Source organism: Phyllobates terribilis, unplaced genomic scaffold (genome assembly GCF_046119375.1).
Source record: "Phyllobates terribilis strain yellow unplaced genomic scaffold, ASM4611937v1 Scaffold_116__1_contigs__length_5312468, whole genome shotgun sequence".
NCBI classification, from domain to species: Eukaryota; Metazoa; Chordata; class Amphibia; order Anura; family Dendrobatidae; genus Phyllobates; species Phyllobates terribilis.
In genome coordinates, this window is record NW_027362876.1 from 847900 (window position 1) to 868593 (window position 20694).

The window sequence follows — 20694 nt, forward strand, 5'->3', positions numbered from 1 at the left end:
TGTACTTTTCAGGTTATCCCCCCTGTACCCTCCCTTATCTTCCCGTCCTTTGAGGCCCACACAGTCAGACTCTACCGGCCCTTCTCCCTGCGAGTGGCGGTTGTCTATCGCCCCCCAGGTCCCCCCCGTCAATTCCTGGATCACTTTGCTGCCTAGCTTACAAATTTTCTATCCTGCGACATCCCCACGATAATCATGGGAGACTTTAACATCCCAATTGGCGATCCTCTTTCCCCATCTGCCACGCATCTTTTATCATTAACCTCCTCCTTCGGCCTTTCACAGCTTGCTAATTCTCCTACACATGAGGACGGGAACACATTGGACCTGATCTTCTCCCGGCTTTGCTCAGTACATGACTTTACTAACTCTCCCCTTCCACTCTCTGACCATAATCTTCTTTCACTCTCTGTCAAGAACTGTGACTCTACTCAAGACACTCCCACCGTCCACACTTATAGAAATTTACGCGCCATTAACACCCAGAAATTTATAAAAAGGTTGCAATCATCATTGGCCCCAATCTCCTCCCTCTCATGTCCCGAATCTGCATTGAAGCATTATAACAAAATAATGCTATGCGCCCTGGATGAAGCCGCACCTCCTACACAAAGAACAATTCGGCATAGACGGCGACAACCCTGGCACACGCCTCAAACACGTCTTCTCCAGAGGTACTCCAGGTGCGCTGAACGGCTGTGGAGAAAATCAAATCTGCCCGAAGATTTCCTCCACTATAAATTTATGCTGAAAACATATAACTCTGCCCTTCACCTCTCCAAACAAACCTACTTTAACAACCTCATCATCTCACTTTCCAATAATCCTAAACGACTCTTTGACACGTTTCATTCTCTCCTCAATCAAACAGCACAGGCCCCGACCACCGACCTCAGCGCTGACGATCTGGCTAACTATTTCAAAGAAAAAATTGACCATATCCGACAGGAAATTTTCTCCCAATCCCCAAATGTTATGCATGCTCCCCCCCGCCACATTGTATCTTGCTCATTTTCAGACTTCGAACCAGTCACGGAAGATGAAGTGATCAGGCTCCTTGCATCTTCTCGCCCTACCACCTGCACCAGCGACCCTATTCCCTCACATCTCCTTCAGTCCCTTGCTCCAGCTGTCACCTCTCACCTAACTAAAATTTTCAACCTTTCCCTCTCATCTGGTATCTTTCCCTCTTCTTTTAAACACGCCAGCATACAACCATTACTTAAAAAACCATCCCTCGACCAGAACTGCACGGCCAACTACAGACCTGTTTCCAATCTTCCCTTTATCTCTAAACTCCTGGAACGCCTGGTCCACTCCCGTCTAATCCGCTATCTCTCAGACAACTCTCTTCTTGACCCTTTACAATCTGGTTTCCGCTCTTTACATTCTACTGAAACTGCCCTCACTAAAGTCTCTAATGATCTACTAACAGCTAAATCTAATGGTCACTACTCCCTGCTGATTCTCCTGGATCTCTCTGCAGCATTTGACACTGTGGATCACCAGCTCCTCCTCACTATGCTCCGCACTATTGGCCTCAAGGACACGGTTCTCTCCTGGTTCTCCTCTTATCTCTCTGACCGCTCCTTCTCTGTGTCTTTTGCCGGCTCCTCCTCCTCCCTACTTCCTCTTACTGTCGGGGTTCCTCAAGGATCAGTCCTAGGCCCCCTTCTTTTCTCCTTATACACCGCTCCTTTTGGACAAACAATCAGTAGATTCGGTTTTCAGTACCATCTCTATGCTGATGACACCCAATTATACACCTCTGCTCCGGACATCACCCCTGCATTACTACAAAAGACCAGTGATTGTCTTTCTGCTGTGTCTAACATTATGTCCTCCCTCTACCTAAAACTGAATCTGTCAAAAACTGAACTACTCGTCTTTCCTCCCTCCATTAATCTACCTGTGCCCGATATTGCCATCTCCGTTTGTGGCTCAACCATTACTCCCCAGCTACAAGCCCGCTGTCTTGGGGTCATTTTTGATTCAGATCTTTCTTTCACTCCGCACATCAAATCACTCGCTCGTTCATGTCATCTACACCTCAAAAACATCTCAAGAATCAGGACTTTTCTCACCTTTGACTCGGCAAAAACTCTTACTGTCGCTCTTATTCATTCTCGTCTTGACTATTGCAACGCTCTACTAATCGGTCTCCCTCTTACTAAACTCTCCCCTCTCCAATCCGTCCTGAACGCAGCAGCCAGGATCATATTCCTCGTCAACCGCTACTCAGATGCCTCTTCCCTGTGCCAGTCATTGCATTGGTTGCCCATCCAATATAGAGTTCGTTTTAAACTTATCACGCTTACCCACAAAGCGCTCCATGCTTCAGTACCCCCCTACATCTCCTCCCTTGTCTCAGTCTACCACCCTACACGTGCCCTCCGTTCTGCAAATGACTTGAAACTAAAATCCTCCATAATCCGAACTTCCCACTCCCGTCTCCAAGATTTCTCGCGTGCTGCGCCAATTCTCTGGAATGCACTACCCAGGACAGTTCGATTAATTCCCAATACCCACAGTTTCAAGCGAACCCTAAAAACACATTTCTTTAGACTGGCGTATCACCTAAACACACTCTGTCCATCCCAGCTTTCCCCCATATTAAAATCTTCTTCAACTTCGGGTTCAAACCAACCATGCACATAAAAGCCTCTGTCAGGACTGCACACATACTGGCTGGCGACCAGTCCATGTATTATTATTTATCCTATTCAGTATATCAAGGCTGCATTATACAATATATGTACTTTTTACCTTTTGTGTCTCCCCCACTTCCTCATAGACTGTACGCTCGCGAGCAGGGCCCTCACTCCGTTCGATATGAGATATGCTTATTCTGTATTGTCTGTATAAGTCCCCCCTAAAATTTGTAAAGTGCTGCGGAATATGTTGGCGCTATAAAAATAAACTATTATTATTATTATTATTATATTATTAATCGCCTGAGGGTTAAAAATGCTCACTACTCCCTTAGATGAATTCCTCTAGAGGTGTAGTTTCCAAAATGGGGTCACCTGAGGGGGTTTCTGCTGTTTTGGAATGTCAGCGGTTCTTTAAATGAGACATGGCGTCCACTACCTATTCCAGCCAAAATGGCGTCCCTTCCCTTCCGAGCCAATGCATTAGTTTTCCACCACATATGGGTTAACAGCTTACTCAGGAGAAATTGCACAATCAATTTTGGAGTCAATTTTCTCCTGTAACTTTTGTGAAAATAAAAAAATTGGGGCTAAAAACATTTTTGTGGGGAAAATTAGTTTTTTTTTTTATCACGCCTCATAAAGCACATTGGGGTTCAAAGTGCTCACCACACATTGGAAAAATGAGAAATTGATGATAAACTTTTAACCCTTCTAACTTCCTAACATAAAAAATTATGTTTCAATAATGGTGTTGATGGAAAGTAGGCATGTGGGATATGTTGTTATTTATTAACTATTTTGTGTCGCAGAACTCAGGTTCAAAGGCATAAAAATTAAAAGTTTGAAAATTGTGAAACTTTCTCCAAATTTCTGATATTTTCACAAATAAAAGCAAAAAATATCGTCCTAAATTTACCACTAACATGAAGAACAATTTGTCAAGAAAACTCAATCTCAGAATCAATGGGATCCGCTGAAGCTCCAGAGTTATTACCTCATAAAGTGATACTGCTCAGGAAGGTGAACAAACAGGCTCTGGGGAGAAAGGGTTAATAGGACTTACAGGAGGAACCGGTCCAGAAAGCAGAAGATCCATTAAGTACCTGCCACATACAGTATTCTGTGATAGAACTAGGAGATGATTAATGGCGTTGTGTGAGGACTTCTCTGGGCTTCTGTCCTTCATCCTGCAGTCGTCTGAATGGATCTAATGTGGACGGGAACCAGCTAAGCCGCATTCTGTACACAGCTGTTACCTCACTGTTCACACCACACAGAGACCCCAAAAGAGTCTCAGTGCTGAAGGGGTTAATGCCCCCCCAGCGCCCAGTAAAGGGGGATCTCCAGATACCTCCACCTGCAGAACCGGTGGAGAAACTTCTCCGCAGTCAGTGACATTTCCGGCATTATTTGCCCCTCACTACTGGCACAATTACCCCGCGCCGCCTTTTCTACAGTTTTATGTGTGGATGCAACATGGGATTTTCCTGCTTGGAGACAAATAGACGACACATGAGGTGATTATCACCAGTTACTGGATGTCTACTATATGGCGGCATATGATTGTGCTATCCACTTCATACCAGGAGCTAAAATGCAGAAATCTCGTATGTTTAACCCCTTCCAGGGAGGGCGGCCTTGAAAAACTATATTCAGAAGAGTCCAGCTAAGCGCTCATACCCATATGTGTGAAAAAAAAATTCCGTATTCTGGACCGAAAAAACGATAGAGTTCCATGCGATTTTCATGAGAGGAAAATGTGATTTTTCGCACCTAACATCCGTATGGGTTTTTTTTCTCTGCAACTATTATTCTGCCATCATTTACAAGACCATTTACAGTGTTCTGTGCTACAGAATGATAATGTATCCATAAAAATCGGATGGCATACGGCTGGTCCCATTGACTTGCATTGGCGAGTCTCGTCCGATATACGCAGTATGCTGCGATTTTTTTCTCAGTCCAATTTCAACTGAGAAAAAAAATCACAGATGAGATGTACAGTACAGACCAAAAGTTTGGACACACCTTCTCATTTAAAGATTTTTCTGTATTTTCATGACTGTGAAAATTGTACATTCACACTGAAGGCATCAAAACTATGAATTAACACATGTGGAATTATATACTTAACAAAAAAGTGTGAAACAACTGAAAATATGTCTTATATTCTAGATTCTTCAAAGTAGCCACCTTTTGCTTTGATGACTGCTTTGCACACTCTTGGTATTCTCTTGATGAGCTTCAAGAGGTAGTCACCGGAAATGGTTTTCACTTCACAGGTGTGCCCTGTCAGGTTTAATAAGTGGGATTTCTTGCCTTATAAATGGGGTTGGGATCATCAGTTGTGTTGTGCAGAAGTCTGGTGGATACACAGCTGATAGTCCTACTGAATAGACTGTTAGAATTTGTATTATGGCAAGAAAAAAGCAGCTAAGTAAAGAAAAACGAGTGGCCATCATTACTTTAAGAAATGAAGGTCAGTCAGTGCAAAAAATTGGGAAAACTTTGAAAGTGTCCCCATGTGCAGTTGCAAAAACCATCAAGTGCTACAAAGAAACTGGCTCACATGAGGACCGCCCCAGGAAAGGAAGACGAAGAGTCACCTCTGCTTCTGAGGATAAGTTTATCCGAGTCACCAGCCTCAGAAATCGCAGGTTAACAGCAGCTCAGATTAGAGACCAAGTCAATGCCACACAGAGTTCTAGCAGCAGACACATCTCTACAACAACTGTTAAGAGGAGACTTTGTGCAGCAGGACTTCATGGTAAAATAGCTGCTAGGAAACCACTGCTAAGGACAGGCAACAAGCAGAAGAGACAAGTTTTGGCTAATGAACACAAGGAATGGACATTAGACAAGTGGAAATCTGTGCTTTGGTCTGATGAGTCCAATTTGAGATCTTTGGTTCCAACCACCGTGTCTTTGTGCGATGCAGAAAAGGTGAAAGGATGGACTCTACATGCCTGGTTCCACCGTGAAGCATGGAGGAGGAGGTGTGATGGTGTGGGGGTGCTTTGCTGGTGACACTGTTGGGGATTTATTCAAAATTGAAGGCATACTGAACCAGCATGGCTACCACAGCATCTTGCAGCGGCATGCTATTCCATCCGGTTTGCGTTTAGTTGGACCATCATTTATTTTTCATCAGGACAATGACCTCAAACACACCTCCAAGCTGTGTAAGTGCTATTTGACCAAGAAGGAGAGTGATGGGGTGCTACGCCAGATGACCTGGCCTCCACAGTCACCAGACCTGAACCCAATCGAGATGGTTAGGGGTGAGCTGGACCGCAGAGTGAAGGTAAAAGGGCCAACAAGTACTAAGCATCTCTGGGAACTCCTTCAAGATTGTTGCAAGACCATTTCCAGTGACTACCTCTTGAAGCTCATCAAGAGAATGCCAAGAGTGTGCAAAGCAGTCATCAAAGCAAAAGGTGGCTACTTTGAAGAACCTAGAATATAAGACATATTTTCAATTGTTTCACACTTTTTTGTTAAGTATATAATTCCACGTGTGTTAATTCATAGTTTTGATGCCTTCAGTGTGAATGTACAATTTTCACAGTCATGAAAATACAGAAAAATCTTTAAATGAGAAGGTGTGTCCAAACTTTTGGTCTGTACTGTACCTCATAGATTAACATTGATCAGAGTGCAATCCGATTTATCGGATTGCTCTAGTCTGTTTTTCTTGCATAGGGCTCATACTCATCTGCGTGAAAAACGGATGAGTGCAATCCGATAAAAAATTGGATTGCACTCTGATCAATGTTAATCTATGAGTCCCTGCTCATCTGCACAAAAAATCGAAGCATGCTGCAATTTGCCACATATATCGGACAAGACTCGCCAATGCAAGTCAATGGGTGCGAGAAAAAAAAAACGGATGGCACACGGACCATCCATATGGCATCCAATTTTTACGGATACATTACCATTCTGTAGCATATAACACTGTAAATGATTATCGAATAATAGTTGCAGAGAAAGCAAAATGCATTGCATACGGATGTCATATGGATGCTAGATGTGAAAAATCGCATTGTCCTCATGAAAATCGCATGACACTCATCCGATTTTCCGGTCCAGATATCGAAACGTTTTTCACACATATGGGTATGAGCCCTAAGGGTCATATACGGCCATCCACCTCTCCAGTCACAGAGGAGTGGGTGAAGATCTTAGGCAGCGCATTCAGGATGCTCAGGAAGGTTTACCTATGAACAAGCTTTATGTATTGCCCTCTTTACATGTACATCTTCTTAATGAAGAACATGATTCCGTTTTAGCTGGGCACGCGGGTTCGTCTGCCACTTGGAGATCTCTTTCTAGGTCCTTTTGGTGGCAGAATGCTCTTAAGGATATTGGAGAGTATGTTTGGAAATGCAAAGTCTGTGCCAGGGCTAAAGCCTCTCATCAAGCTCAGTGGGTTATCTCTTCCCTAACGATGTTTCGTTGCAGCCCTGGACCCACTTGTCCATGGACTTTGTCAATGATTTGCTTAACTCTGGTGGTATTACTGTCGTGTGGGTGGTGGTGGACCGTTTGAGCAAAAAGGTTCTTTTGGTCCTGCTTCAAAAGTTGCCAACAGCTAGGATCTTAGCAACTTTGTTCATTTCTCATAGATTAAATTTCATGGTGTTCCCAAAAATATAATTTTTCATTCAGGGGTTCAATTTCTGGCTAGTTTTTGCTCCAGATTGGGTAATAAGCTGCTTTTTTCTCTCAGTCTATCATACCGAGACTAATGGTCAACCAGAAGGATGAACCAGGAAATAGAGCAGTATTAGTGATGTTTTGTCTCCTCAAATCAGGAAGACCGGGTGGAATTTCTGCCCCTTATCGAGTGTGCTCTAAATAACCGTTCCTCAAAGGCTACCGGGACCTTGCTTTTTTTTAGCTGCTGTAGTTTTAATCCAGAGTTTGGGAATATTTCAGGATTACAATCATCCCTGCCAGTGGAGGAGAGATTTTGTCCCCAACTAATTAAGGTCCGGAGGGAGGACAAAAGGGTCTTTTTGGTAGCTAGTGACCAGGCCAAAAGTGGTGCTAACTGCAGACGTAGGAAAGCTTCTGTCTTTAGGGTGGGGGATATTGTGTGGTTGTCCTCAAAATATCTGCGCTTAAAGGTCACATATAGAAAGTTTGCACCTAAATTTGTAGGTCCTTATAAAATTATTACAAATTTAAATCATGTGACAGTTAAGTTGCAACTTCTTATTACCTGGAAAATCATAATTCTTTCCATTCTTCTCTTTTAAAAAAATTTGAGGGGACCTCAAGACATAAATAAGGTGGATTTGGAAGGGTGTTGGGAGTATGAGGTAGAGCGAGTTCTTAGTTCCAGGTGGGTCAGGCGCTGTCTGCACCATCTCGTTAAGTGGAAAGATTGTGCAGCAGTACACATTGGTACCAATGACAAAGTTAGAGGAAGGTGGAAGGTCTTTAAAAATGATCACAGGGAATTAGGAGAGAAGCTGAAGTACAGGACATCCAAGGTAGTGTTTGCAGAAATACAGCCGATTCCACTAGCGTCACTAGAAAGTTAGAGGGAACTTAAGGAGATAAATAAGTTGCAGGATAAAGGGTTTGGGTTCATGGAGAACTGGGCCTGCTTCTGTCGGCTACAGGCTCTACGATAAGGACAAACTGCACCTCAACTGGGAGGGTGCAGATGTGCTGCAGTGAAAAATGGTCAGATGGATGGAGGAGCTTTTAAACTAGGATCTGTGAGGAGGGAGGTTTTTTTGTGCAAATAAGGGCATAGAGTAGACAGAGAGAGAGAGAGACAGTAGGGGTCAATGAGGATTTAGGGGGCTGGGACATTCAAGGAAAGTAAGGAGGCAAGTAGGAGTAATAAATAGTTAATAGTAAATGTCTGCTGGCAAATGCAAGAGGTCTTGCAAACAAACCTAATGTCAGCCACAGATTACGATGTGGTGGGCATTACAGGAACCTGGCTAGAAAGCCATGACTGAGTGACAAACATAGAGGGTTACACTACATTCAAAAGGTTAGGAAAGAAAAAAAGGTGGAGGGGTGGGTATTTTCATTAAATCCAACTTAAGACCTGTGCTAAATGACGACATTGGAGTGGAGCTTCGACAATGTAGAGTCAGTATGGGTAAATGTACATGGAAATGCCAATAATGGAACGCTGCTAATTGGAGTTTGCTACAAGCCTTCTAATATAGCTGAACATGTAGAGGATGAAATGCTGCAACAAAAAAAAGTCATGGTCAAAGTGTTGGCTTCCTTAAAATTGTTCCAAAAAATGAAGTAATTCTCCCAGAAAATTACTGCAATTACACATTTTGCTATACATGTTTATTTCCTTTATGTGTATAGGAAGAACAAAAAAAAACAGATTAAAAAAAGGCAAAGTGAACATAATTTCACACAAAACCACCAAAAATGGGCCGGTCAAAATTGCTGCCACCTTTTGTCAAAATTGTGGGGTGTGGGTAAACAACTTCGTTTCAAGCATGTGAAACTCGTTCATACTCAATTGTGGCAAGTAACAGGTGTGGGCAACATGAAAATCACACCTGAAACCAGATAAAAAGGGAGAAGTTGATTCAATCTTTGCATAGTGTGCATGCGTGTGCCACACTAAGCATGGAGAACAGAAAGAGAACAAGAGAACTGTTTGAGGACTTGAGAACCAAAATTGTTCTAATCTTGAAATTCTTGATATTTTTCAAGTCCATCTCCAGAGATCCGGATGTTCCTTTGTCCATGGTGCACAACATAATCAATACATTTACAACCCATGTCACTGTAGCTAATCTCCCTGGATGTGGACAGAAGAGAAAAATTGACGAAAGGTTGCAACGCAAGATAGTCCAGATGGTGAATAAGTAGCCCCACCAAAGTTCCAAAGAAATTCAAGCTGTCTTGCATGCTCAGGGTGCATCAGTGCCAGCGTGAACTAACCATTAACATTTGAATTAAATGAAACGCTATGGCAGGAGAATAAGGCGGACCCCACTGCTGACACTGAGGCATAAAAAAGCTACACTGTAGTTTGCCAAAATGTACATGAGTAAGCTGAAACCCTTCTGGGGAAAAGTCTTGTGGACAGAGGAGACCAGTATAGAGCTTTTCGGTAAAAAACACTTCGTTCTACTGTTTAAACAGAATGAAGCCTACAAAGAAAAGATCACAGTAACTACAGTGGAATATGGTGGAGGTTCAAAGATGTTTTGGAGTCGTTTTGCTGCCTCTGACATTGGGTGCCTTCACTGTGTGCAAGGCATCATGAAATCTGAAGATTACCAAAGGATTTTGTGTGGCAATCTAGTGCCTAGTGTCAGAAAGCTGGGTTTGCGTTCTAGGTCATGGGTTGCCAGCATGACGTTATACTTACAGTTAGGTCCATATATATTTGGACAGAGACAACATTTTTCTAATTTTGGTTCTAGACATTACCACAATGAATTTTAAACAAAACAATTCAGATGCAGTTGACGTTCAGACTTTCAGCTTTCATTTGAGGGTATCCACATTAAAATTGGATGAAGGGTTTAGGAGTTTCAGCTCCTTAACATGTGCCACCCTGTTTTTAAAGGGACCAAAAATAATTGGACAATTGACTCCAAGGCTATTTCATGGACAAGTGTGGGCAATCCCTTCGTTATGTCATTCTCAATTAAGCAGATAAAAGGCCTGGAGTTGATTTGAGGTGTGGTGCTTGCATTTGGAAGCTTTTACTGTGAAGTAAACATGCGGTCAAAGGAACTCTCCATGCAGGTGAAACAAGCCATCCTTAAGCTGCAAAAGCAGAAAAAACCCATCCGAGAAATTGCTACAATATTAGGAGTGGCAAAATCTACAGTTTGGTACATCCTGAGAAAGAAAGAAAGCACTGGTGAACTCATCAATGGAAAAAGACCTGGGCGCCCACGGAAGACAACAGTGGTGGATGATCGCAGAATAATCTCCATGGTGAAGAGAAACCCCTTCACAACAACCAACCAAGTGAACAACACTCTCCAGGAGGTAGGCGTATCAATATCCAAATCTACCATAAAGAGAAGACTGCATGAAAGTAAATACAGAGGGTTCACTGCACGGTGCAAGCTACTCATAAGCATCAAGAATAAAAAGCCTAGACTGGACTTTGCTAAAAATCATCTAAAAAAGCCAGCACAGTTCTGGAAGTACATTCTTTGGACAGATGAAACCAAGATCAACCTCTACCAGAATGATGGAAAGAGAAAAGTATGGCGAAGGCGTGGTACAGCTCATGATCCAAAGCATACCACATCATCAGTAAAACACGGCGGAGGCAGTGTGATGGCGCGGGCATGCATGGCTGCCAGTGGCACTGGGTCACTAGTGTTTATTGATGATGTGACACAGGACAGAAGCAGCCGAATGAATTCTGATGTAGTCAGAGCCATACTGTGTGCTCAGATCAGCCAAATGCAGCCAAACTGATTGGTTGTTGTTTCATACTACAGATGGACAATGACCCAAAACATAAAGCCAAAGCAACCCAGGAGTTTATTAAAGCAAAGAAGTGGAATATTCTTGAATGGCCAAGTCAGTCACCTGATCTCAACCCAATTGAGCATGCATTTCACTTGTTAAAGACTAAACTTCAGATAGAAAGGCCCACAAACAAACAGCAACTGAAAACCACCGCAGTGAAGGCCTGGCAGAGCATCAAAAAGGAGGAAACACAGCGTCTGGTGATGTCCATGAGTTCAAGACTTCAGGCAGTCATTGCCAACAAAGGGTTTTCAACCAAGTACTAGAAATGAACATTTTATTTACAATTATTTAATCTGTCCAATTACTTTTGGTCCCTTTAAAAACAGGGTGGCACATGTTAAGGAGCTGAAACTCCTAAACCCTTCATCCAATTTTAATGTGGATACCCTCAAATGAAAGCTGAAAGTCTGAACTTCAACTGCATCTGAATTGTTTTGTTTAAAATTCATTGTGGTAATGTCTAGAACCAAAATTAGAAAAATGTTGTCTCTGTCCAAATATATATGGACATAACTGTATATTCTATGATATACTGATGCTGATATTGTCCTGGTTAATCGTTTTTTTTTTGTTTGTTTTTTGCATTTTTGTAATTGAAAATTATTTAATCTTTCAATAAAAATTTAATTTTGAAAAAGGCTTCTCCCCTGTGTGACTTCCCTGATGTTTATTAAGAGTTGCTTTCCGCGTAAAATATTTCCCACATTCTGAACTTGAAAAAGGCTTCTCCTCTGTATGAGTTCTCTGGTGTATAACAAGACTGTATTTCGGTTTAAAATATTTCCCACATTCTGAACATGAAAAAGGCTTCTCCTCTGTATGAGTTCTCTGGTGTATAACAAGACCGTATTTCTGTTTAAAATGTTTACCACATTCTGAACATGAAAAAGGCTTCTCCCCTGTGTGACTTCTCTGATGTTTATTAAGAGCTGCTTTTCGTGTAAAATATTTTCCACATTCTGAACATGAAAAAGGCTTCTCCTCTGTATGAGTTATCTGGTGTATAACAAGACCGTATTTCTGTTTAAAATGTTTACCACATTCTGAACATGAAAAAGGCTTCTCCCTTGTGTGACTTCTCTGATGTTTATTAAGAGCTGCTTTTCGTGTAAAATATTTCCCACATTCTGAACATGAAAAAGGCTTCTCCTCTGTATGAGTTATCTGGTGTATAACAAGACTGTATTTCTGTTTAAAATGTTTACCACATTCTGAACATGAAAAAGGCTTCTCCCCTGTGTGAGTTCTGTGGTGTTTAACAAGATTGCATTTCTGTTCAAAATGTTTACCACATTCTGAACATGAAAAAGGCTTCACCCCTGTGTGAGTTCTGTGGTGTTTAACAAGACTTGATTTCTGGTTAAACCGTTTCCCACATTCTGAACATGAAAAAGGCTTCTCCCCTGTGTGAGTTCTCTGGTGCCTAACAAAATTTGATTTGTGGTTAAAACATTTCTCACATTCTGAACATGAAAAAGGCTTCTTCTCAGTGTGAATTCTCTGGTGAATAACTAAATCTGATTTCTGGTAAAAACATTTCTCACATTCTGAACAGGAAAAAGGCTTCTCCCCTGTGTGAATTCTCTGGTGACTAACTAAATATGATTTCTGGTAAAAACATTTCTCACATTCTGAACATGAAAATGGCTTCTCCCCTGTGTGAGTTTTCTGGTGCTTAACAACATTGGATTTTTTTGTAAAACATTTCCCACATTCTGAACATGAAAAAGGCTTCTCCCCTGTGTGAGTTCCCTGGTGTTTAACAAGATCTGATTTCTTGTTAAAATATTTCCCACACTTGGAACAAGAAAATCTATTCTCGGCTGTGTGAATTTTTTGATGTTTAGGAAAAGATTTTTCGAGAGGAAAACTATTTCCATATTCTAAAAATGTCTTCTTTGCTTTAGGATCAGTTTGTTTTTTAATGCTTAATTTGTGACTATGATTTTCCTTAGTAGTTGGTAATGAATCAGAAGACAGGACCTGTTTCAAAGAATCAGATGACAAATCTTTGCTGTGAAGGGATGATGGTATATCTGGAGTAATGGCATTCACTTCAATTGTATCCTGTGGGATCTCAAGATCTTCTGATTTAAAAATTGAAGATGTCAGCTGTCCTTCTGATCTCCAGGTACAGTCATCTGCTAAGATAAAAATCTATTATTTTTCAATAAAATATCCTTGGATTTTATTTTTTTAAATTTCTACTTAAACTGTCTATAATAATGGCAAGCTATGTACCATATTTTTCGGACTATAAGACACACCGGACCATAAGACGCACCTAGGTTTTAGAGGAAAATAAAAAAATAAAAATTTGAGCAAAAAATGTGGTCATGATGCACTTTTAAGGGGGAGGGGGGTCTTCTGCTGACACTGGTATAGGGGTAATGGCCCCCAATTCTGAAAATATCCCCCATCCTGGTATATATGCCGCCCCCTTCCTTTTATACGTGGTCCCCATCCCCATCCTGGTATGCCTGGCATCCCTCCATCCTGGTATGCATGGCACCCCTCATCCTTATCCTGGTATGCATGGCACCCCTCATACCTATCCTGATATGCATGGCACCCCTCATCCCTGTCCTAGTATGCATGGTACCCCTCATCCCTATCCTGGTATGCATGGCACCCCTCATCCCTGTCCTGGTATGCATGGCACCCCTCATCCCTGTCCTGGTATGCATGGCACCCCTCATCCCTGTCCTGGTATGCATGGCACCCCTAATCCATGTCCTGGTATGCATGGCACCCCTTATCTCTGTCCTAGTATGCATGGTACCCCTCATCCCTGTCCTGGTATGCATGGCACCCCTAATCCCTATCCTGGTATGCATGGCACCCCTCATCCCTGTCCTGGTATGCATGGCACCCCTCATCCCTGTCCTGGTATGCTTGGCACCCCTAATCCCTGTCCTGGTATGCTTGGCACCCCTAATCCCTGTCCTGGTATGCATGGAACCCCTAATCCCTGTCCTGGTATGCATGGCACCCCTAATCCCTATCCTAATATGCATGGCACCCCTAATCCCCATCATGCTGCACATTAAAAAAAAATAAACACTCCTACCCACCTTTCTTCTCTCTCCTCCAGCGCTGCATCCTGTCTGCCTGCACTGATCTCTCCATGTGAGCCGTGCATGACGTCACTGCCATGCGCGGCTCACAAGGAGAGATTAGCTGCTGGAAGTCACTGCTTCCCACGCCGGGACTGTGTGCGCGGGGAGCAGTGACTTCACTCTACTTCATAGCCGGCACATAGCGGAGCCGCGCTGCGGCTGCTGGCTATCTCCTGTGCCCGCTCATTAAAGGGCATGAATATTCACCCCCTCCCCATGCCCATGGGCGTGGAGAGAGGTTGAATATTCAAGCCCTTTAACAGAGGGCATAGGAGAAAAAAAAGGAGGAAAAAAGTGCGTCTTATAGTCCGAAAAATACGGTAAATACATTGAATTAATTATTCACCAAGACACTGACATTTCAAAATCTAATAGAAAACCTCATAGGATGAACCAGTAGAGCGTGGTTTTCAACTGTTTGTTCATTCTGCCTCTCAAATATGGAATAAAAAGCCACCAAATTATGTAGGCATCAATAATACCAATAAAAACTTCTACTCATCTCACAAACAACAAGCCCCACTCAGGTCCATCGTCTGTAATTGGAAAAAAATCATAGTTACCGGTAACAGGATTTTACAGAGCCCATGACAGCACCACCTGAGAGATGGTATCCGCCCACCCAGGACAGGAAACCTGCTGCATAAAAAAGGCGGTACCTCTCCTCCACATCAGTTTTGTTTTAGAGCATGAGAGGACCTTCAGACAGTATGTTAGTACACAACTACCACCAATAAAACATTTCTCACTATACATCCATATATGGAGAACACCATAAGTGATCAAAAAAGGGGGGGAATATAAGGGTGCTGTCATGGGCTCTGTAAAATCCCGTTAGGTAACTATGATTTTTTTCCCCTTCTCCTACGATAGCACCACCTGAGAGATTTATATAGAACAGACACCTTAGGGATGGATCACCGCTTGCAACACCTTTCTCCCAAAGGATAGATCAGCAGATGAAGAAAGATCAAGCCGGTAATGGTTATAGAAGGTAGAAGGAGATTACCATGTTGCTGCCTTACATATGTTATCAATGGACACTTCCGCCTTCTCAGCCCAGGAGGCTGCACCAGCTCTGTGGAATGGCCCTTCAGGTTCTCTGAAACCGGCACATTACTAGGGAAATATGCTAAGCTAACGGCGTCCCTGATCCATCTAACTATAGTTCCCCTTGTAACTTTAAGTCCCTTACTAGCTCGCTGAAAGGAGACAAATACAGCATCACTTCTCCTCCAAGGCCTTGTTACCTCCAAATACTGAACCAAAACAGTCTAACATCTAGAGTATAAAGCCTCTGCTCCTCTAAATCTTTTGGGTTAGGATACAATGAGGGGAGAATGATCTCCTGTGTTCTGTGGAGGCCACCTTCGGAAAATAGGCCGGGTCTGGTCTTAATGTAACTCCATCTACAGTGACCTGTGTAAAAGGATGATTTACTGACAGAGCTTGTAAGTCACTACCTCTACGGGCTGATGTTAGCGCTATCAGTATCACTGTGTTCAGAGTGAGAGTTCTTTCTGTCACGCTTCCTAAGTGCTCAAATAGGAGACTTAGTCAGGGCTTCCAGGACCAGGTTTAGATCCCAGGGAGGCATTCTCGGGGTAGCAATAGGTCTGGATCTATTGCACGCCTTTTTAAACCTGATAACCCATCTATCTGCTGCCAAATTATAGTTATATAAAGCTCCAAGCGCTGATACTTGTACCTAAAGGGTACTGGTAGCCAACCCCATATCTAAGACCCTTTGAAGAAATTCCAGAATAGCTTTATAGGAATTTTAACCTTAGCTGACTGCGCCGAAATAGATAGGACATGGTCAAAATTCCTACCATAGATCTTAGTCGTCACACTGCTTTTGAGCAGAGTAGTGACTAGACCTGGGGAAAACCCTTCCTGGATTAGTAACGACCTTTCAAACTCCAGGCCATCAAATTCCCAACCTCTGAAGATGGAAGCCTGGGCCTTGCTTAAGGAGATCTGGAGCATCTGGAAGGACCCATGGATCTGACTGGGACATCCTCTTTATCCAGGTGAACCAGGGTCTCTTGGACCAGAATGGGGCGATTAGTATGACCCTTGCCTGCTCCTCTCGGATCTTCCTCAAAATCGTTGGCATTAACATTAGTGGGGGGAAAGCATAGGCTAGGCCAAAGCTCCAGGGTATTTTTAATGCATCTAATGCATAGGGTCTTTCTTTTGGATTTAAGGAGCAGAAGATCATTGTTTTTCTGTTTCGTTTGTTTGCGAAAAGATCTATTTCTGATTGACCCCAGCAATCCACAATTTGCTGGAATACTGTTGGATTCAGCTCCCATTCGCCCTGATTCAGTATATTCTGACTCAGAGAATCTGATCTTTAGTTTTCTTTGCCTCTTATTTGCAGAGCCGAGAGCATAAATTCATGTTGTTCTGCAAACTGTAGAATCTGATCTTTCACTAACATGAGAGGTCAGGATCTCGTGCCCCCCTGATGATTGACATAGGCAACTGTTGTCCTGTTGTCGGACATAATTCGGATGTGTTGTCCCTGTAGTTGGGAACTGAACTTCATCACAGCATTCTTTACCGCCGACGGCTCCTTCATGTTTTGAGGAGAAGGCTTTCTTGCTGTCCGACCAGATTCCTTGTATTACACGATCTCCCAGATGTGCTCCCAGCCATCTGAGCTTGAGTCCGCTGTAATTATGTCCCTGACCTGATACGACCAAGGAACTCGCTGTGACAGGTTCTCCCGATCCAGCCACCATGCGATTGAGCTGATGGCTGTATTGGAAAGTGTCATCTTCCTGTCTAAGTGTCCCCTGAGTTGTTTCTCTGCTGCTAGGATATCTTGCTGCAGATATCAGGAGTGTATCGGAGCCCACTGAACTGCTGGGATACATGATGTCATTGTACCTAAAAGAGACATTGCTTGGATGGATTCCTGACTACTCCTGAGGCTAGGGACGTAATTCTGTTTTTCTTGTCTTCTGATAACAGACAAGTCTATCCCTCTGAGTCCAAGATAAGCCCTAAAAAAGACGGAACCTTCCGAGGCTCCAGGCTTGACTTCTCTAGATTCAGTATCCATCCAGGATTGATCAGGCTGGCTCTGACTCTTATCAAGAGAGCATTGAAAACTCGCATTGACCTGCCTACTACCAGGAAGTCGTCCAGGTAAGGGACAACTAGAGTATCTTGTTCTCTCAAATGCGCCATGACCTCCAGAATGATCTTCGTAAAGATTCTTGGAGCCATGGAGAGGCCAAAGGACAGAGCTGTGAACTGAAATTGCCTCACATGATTGATGATATACACAGCTACTCTCCGATACCGCTGGTATCCTGTATGGATTGGGACGTGGTAATAGGCGTCCTTCAGGTCAAGGACACTCATATAACAACCCAGGAACAACACCTTTATGGCTGATATTATAGATTCCATCTTGAAGGGTCTGTAGATTAGAAAGTTGTTTAGGCTCTTCAAGTTGATTATGGTTCTAAAGGAGCCTTCTGGCTTCTTTATCAGAAACAGGGGCGAATAGAATCCTTTCCCCTGCTCGCTTATTAGTCTCTCTCAGAACCTTCTTTTCCACTAGGTTTAATACCTCTTGCTCCAGGGCTGTTTGCGCTCTGGGCCTCCTGGGAGACGAAATCCTGAAGGTCTGCAGGGGAATGGATCTGAATTCCAGTCTCAGTCCTGTCTTTATAATTCCTAATATCCAGGCACTGGATGTAATTTTTTCCCAGGTAGGCAGGAAGTGGGACAGTCTTCCTCCTACCTGGGGAGGCCCATCACTTAGGGGATTTTCTGTTCTCAGAGGAAGGACCTCCGAACATGAAGCCTCCACTCCTCGTCCTTCCATCTGACCTGGTCTCTGGAAAATGTACCTATGCTATACTTCCTTTTACGAAAGGAAGTCTTGTACTGAGGCATCAACACACTGGAAAACCAGTGTTTCTTATCTGCGGCTTTAAGCAGTATGTCATCCAGAGCTTTGCCAAAAAGAAACTCCCCTTCACACGGGATTGAACACAGTTTCATCTTAGACTGTACATCACCTGACCAGCTCTTGAGCCACAGAGCTCTGCAAGCTGCATTGGATAAATTCGCTGATCTGGCGGCCAGCCTTACTGAATCTGCCGACGCGTCCGCGAGGAAGGCAGCCGTCCCCTGCATTAGCGGAAGACTGGCCAGGATATTTTCCCTTGGAATGTCCCCTTTAATCTGGTCTTCTAGCTGCTGCAACCAGACCATCATTGACCTGGCTGTGCAAGTGGCTGCGACTGCCGGTTTCAATGCTCACGCTGGTCACTCCCAGGTTCGTTTTAATAAGGTTTCCGCTTTTTTATCAAGAGGATCCTTGAAAGCTCCTAAATCCTCAGACAGCAGGGTGGATTTTTTTTTTTAGAGAATTTTGATACTGTCACGTCAATTTTGGGGGTTTTATCTCACCTGGTTGATTCTTCTTCCTCAAACGGGTATCTTCTCTTTGAAGTTGATGGTAACTGCCCTCTCCTATCAGGTCTTTTCCATTCCATGTCGATGAACAATCCTCTCATTGACGGACAATGTGCACCTCTTCTTCTGATCCAGACCCCCAAACATGATGTCCTGAACAGTCCTAGGGGTCTTGGTATCGGCTATGCCCATAGTTGTTCTGATGGCTTTAATCAGCTTATCCGTGTTTTGCACTGGAAAACACGGCCTACCTCCTGTATCGCTATCTGAGGAAGATGATGATGATAAGAATGACGAGTAGTTAGGAGAGGAAATAAGACTTCCCCTTGCCCTGGAATACTACAGATTCTTCTGAGTCTGATGTATGACGTTTCAGCTTCCTACTCTTTTTACGTGTAGCCAACGTCTTTAGGGAGTCCCTAACCTCCGTCTGGATTAAAGATTTTAAATCCATAACAAAATTAGGTGTTTCCTCTGATATGGTTTCTTGGATACAACTCTGGCTAAGCTTTTTAGTATAAGTGCTGGGAAAATTAACCCCGCACAGCGCACACTCCTTGTTATTCCTCTTGGCACTACACTTTTTGGGTTTTTCCTAGTTTAAAAAATAAAATACATAGAAAAAATTGACCCATCTACTATGGTGAACTTTCACGTAGATCACTCACTACTCTGCCGTTCAGGGTACCGGAGACTGAGGCTGGATCAATTCATATGATCGCTCCCGGCTGGAGGTGGTGGACTCGCGACCTGCCCTGCTCCTCCGGCTGGTCTTGCTGCCGCTTGTCCGACTGCCACTGCTGCGGCCTTGAAGGAGCTGCTGTTGCTGCTGCTCTGGTGACTTCTGCTGCTGCTACTCTGGTGAATACAGCTCTTGACGCAGGGAGCGTCACTTCCTGACACGCGCCGTGCGTGTGCTCAGCCCCATGGCCCAGCATTCCGGTGCGCAACGTCAGCAGGGTGCGCCAGAAACTGACATGCGCCCTGCGCGTGTGTAGTCCTGGTCCCGGCATTCCAGCACGCTACGTCAGCAGGGTGCATCGCAAGCTCTTGACACGTGCCCTGCATGTGCACAGCCCCGGAAGTCCCACTTGCCAGCGCGCTTAGCCACGGGGTGCATAATACCACTGCACTCCCGCGTGTACCCATGGTGAGCGGATACCCTCTCTCAGGTGGTGCTGTCATGGAAGAAGGGAAAAAAACAGAGGTTTCCATAAAGGCTCTTGAAAAGCAACATGGCTTCCATAACCCAATCCAGCAATATCCGATCTCCCAAAGCCAAATCTCCCCTCAGCTTCTGAGCCTTGCAGTGTTCCCAAACCACATTTAGCATCTATGTATTTGACATTAATATAGCGACAAGAACCCACTTAATTTACGGTGTGTGTCTCCTGGAGCACAATCTGGGCACTATGTGTTGGGCAATAAAATGGAATAATTGCAATTTTCACTCTCCAACATCAACTGAATGCTAATATCCGGAAAGTGCAGCTAGAATCAAAATAGTCACTACCCCTTTAGATTAATTCCCTGAGGGTTAAAAATTACACAATGGAGCAATGGAGTCACTTTATGTGGATTTCACCGTGCTGCCCTGCTTAGGGCAGCACGATAGCTTAGTGGTTCGTACTGCAGCCTTGCAGCGCTGGGGTCCTGGGCTCAAATCCCACCAAGGACAACATCTGCAAGGAGTTTGTATGTTCTCCCCGTGTTTCTCTGGTTTCCTCCCACACTTCAAAGACATACTACTGATAGGGAATTTAGATTGTGAGCCCCAATGGGGACAGCGATGATAATGTATGTAAAGCGCTGAGGAAAAATGGTGTGTCCCATCTCCTCTGGGATCTGCTCCTGCAACGTCTGCTTCAGTCACCAGGAGCCGCCTTATTCATCCTGCAGGCGGCGCTGGTGATGGAGGAGACGTCAGGACCAGAAGCTCTGGGCGGCGCAGGCTCTGTCCAGCTGGGACCAGTAGT

General features: G+C 43.8%; 1 protein-coding gene across 2 annotated transcripts in view; it reads right to left on the reverse strand.

Moving 5' to 3' along the window:
* Window positions 1–11665: 11665 nt before the first annotated feature.
* LOC141201464 (uncharacterized) overlaps window positions 11666–20694 on the reverse strand; it is a 31669-nt gene continuing 22640 nt past the window's right edge. The window contains exon 7 of one of the 2 annotated variants that reach the window (XM_073663456.1): window positions 11666–13297. In XM_073663456.1, the coding sequence (XP_073519557.1) occupies window positions 11769–13297 (1529 nt within the window). In that variant the 3' untranslated portion in view covers window positions 11666–11768. Of the gene's footprint in view, window positions 13301–20694 lie in introns of both variants that reach the window. The other variant, XM_073663455.1, reaches the window with a different exon arrangement.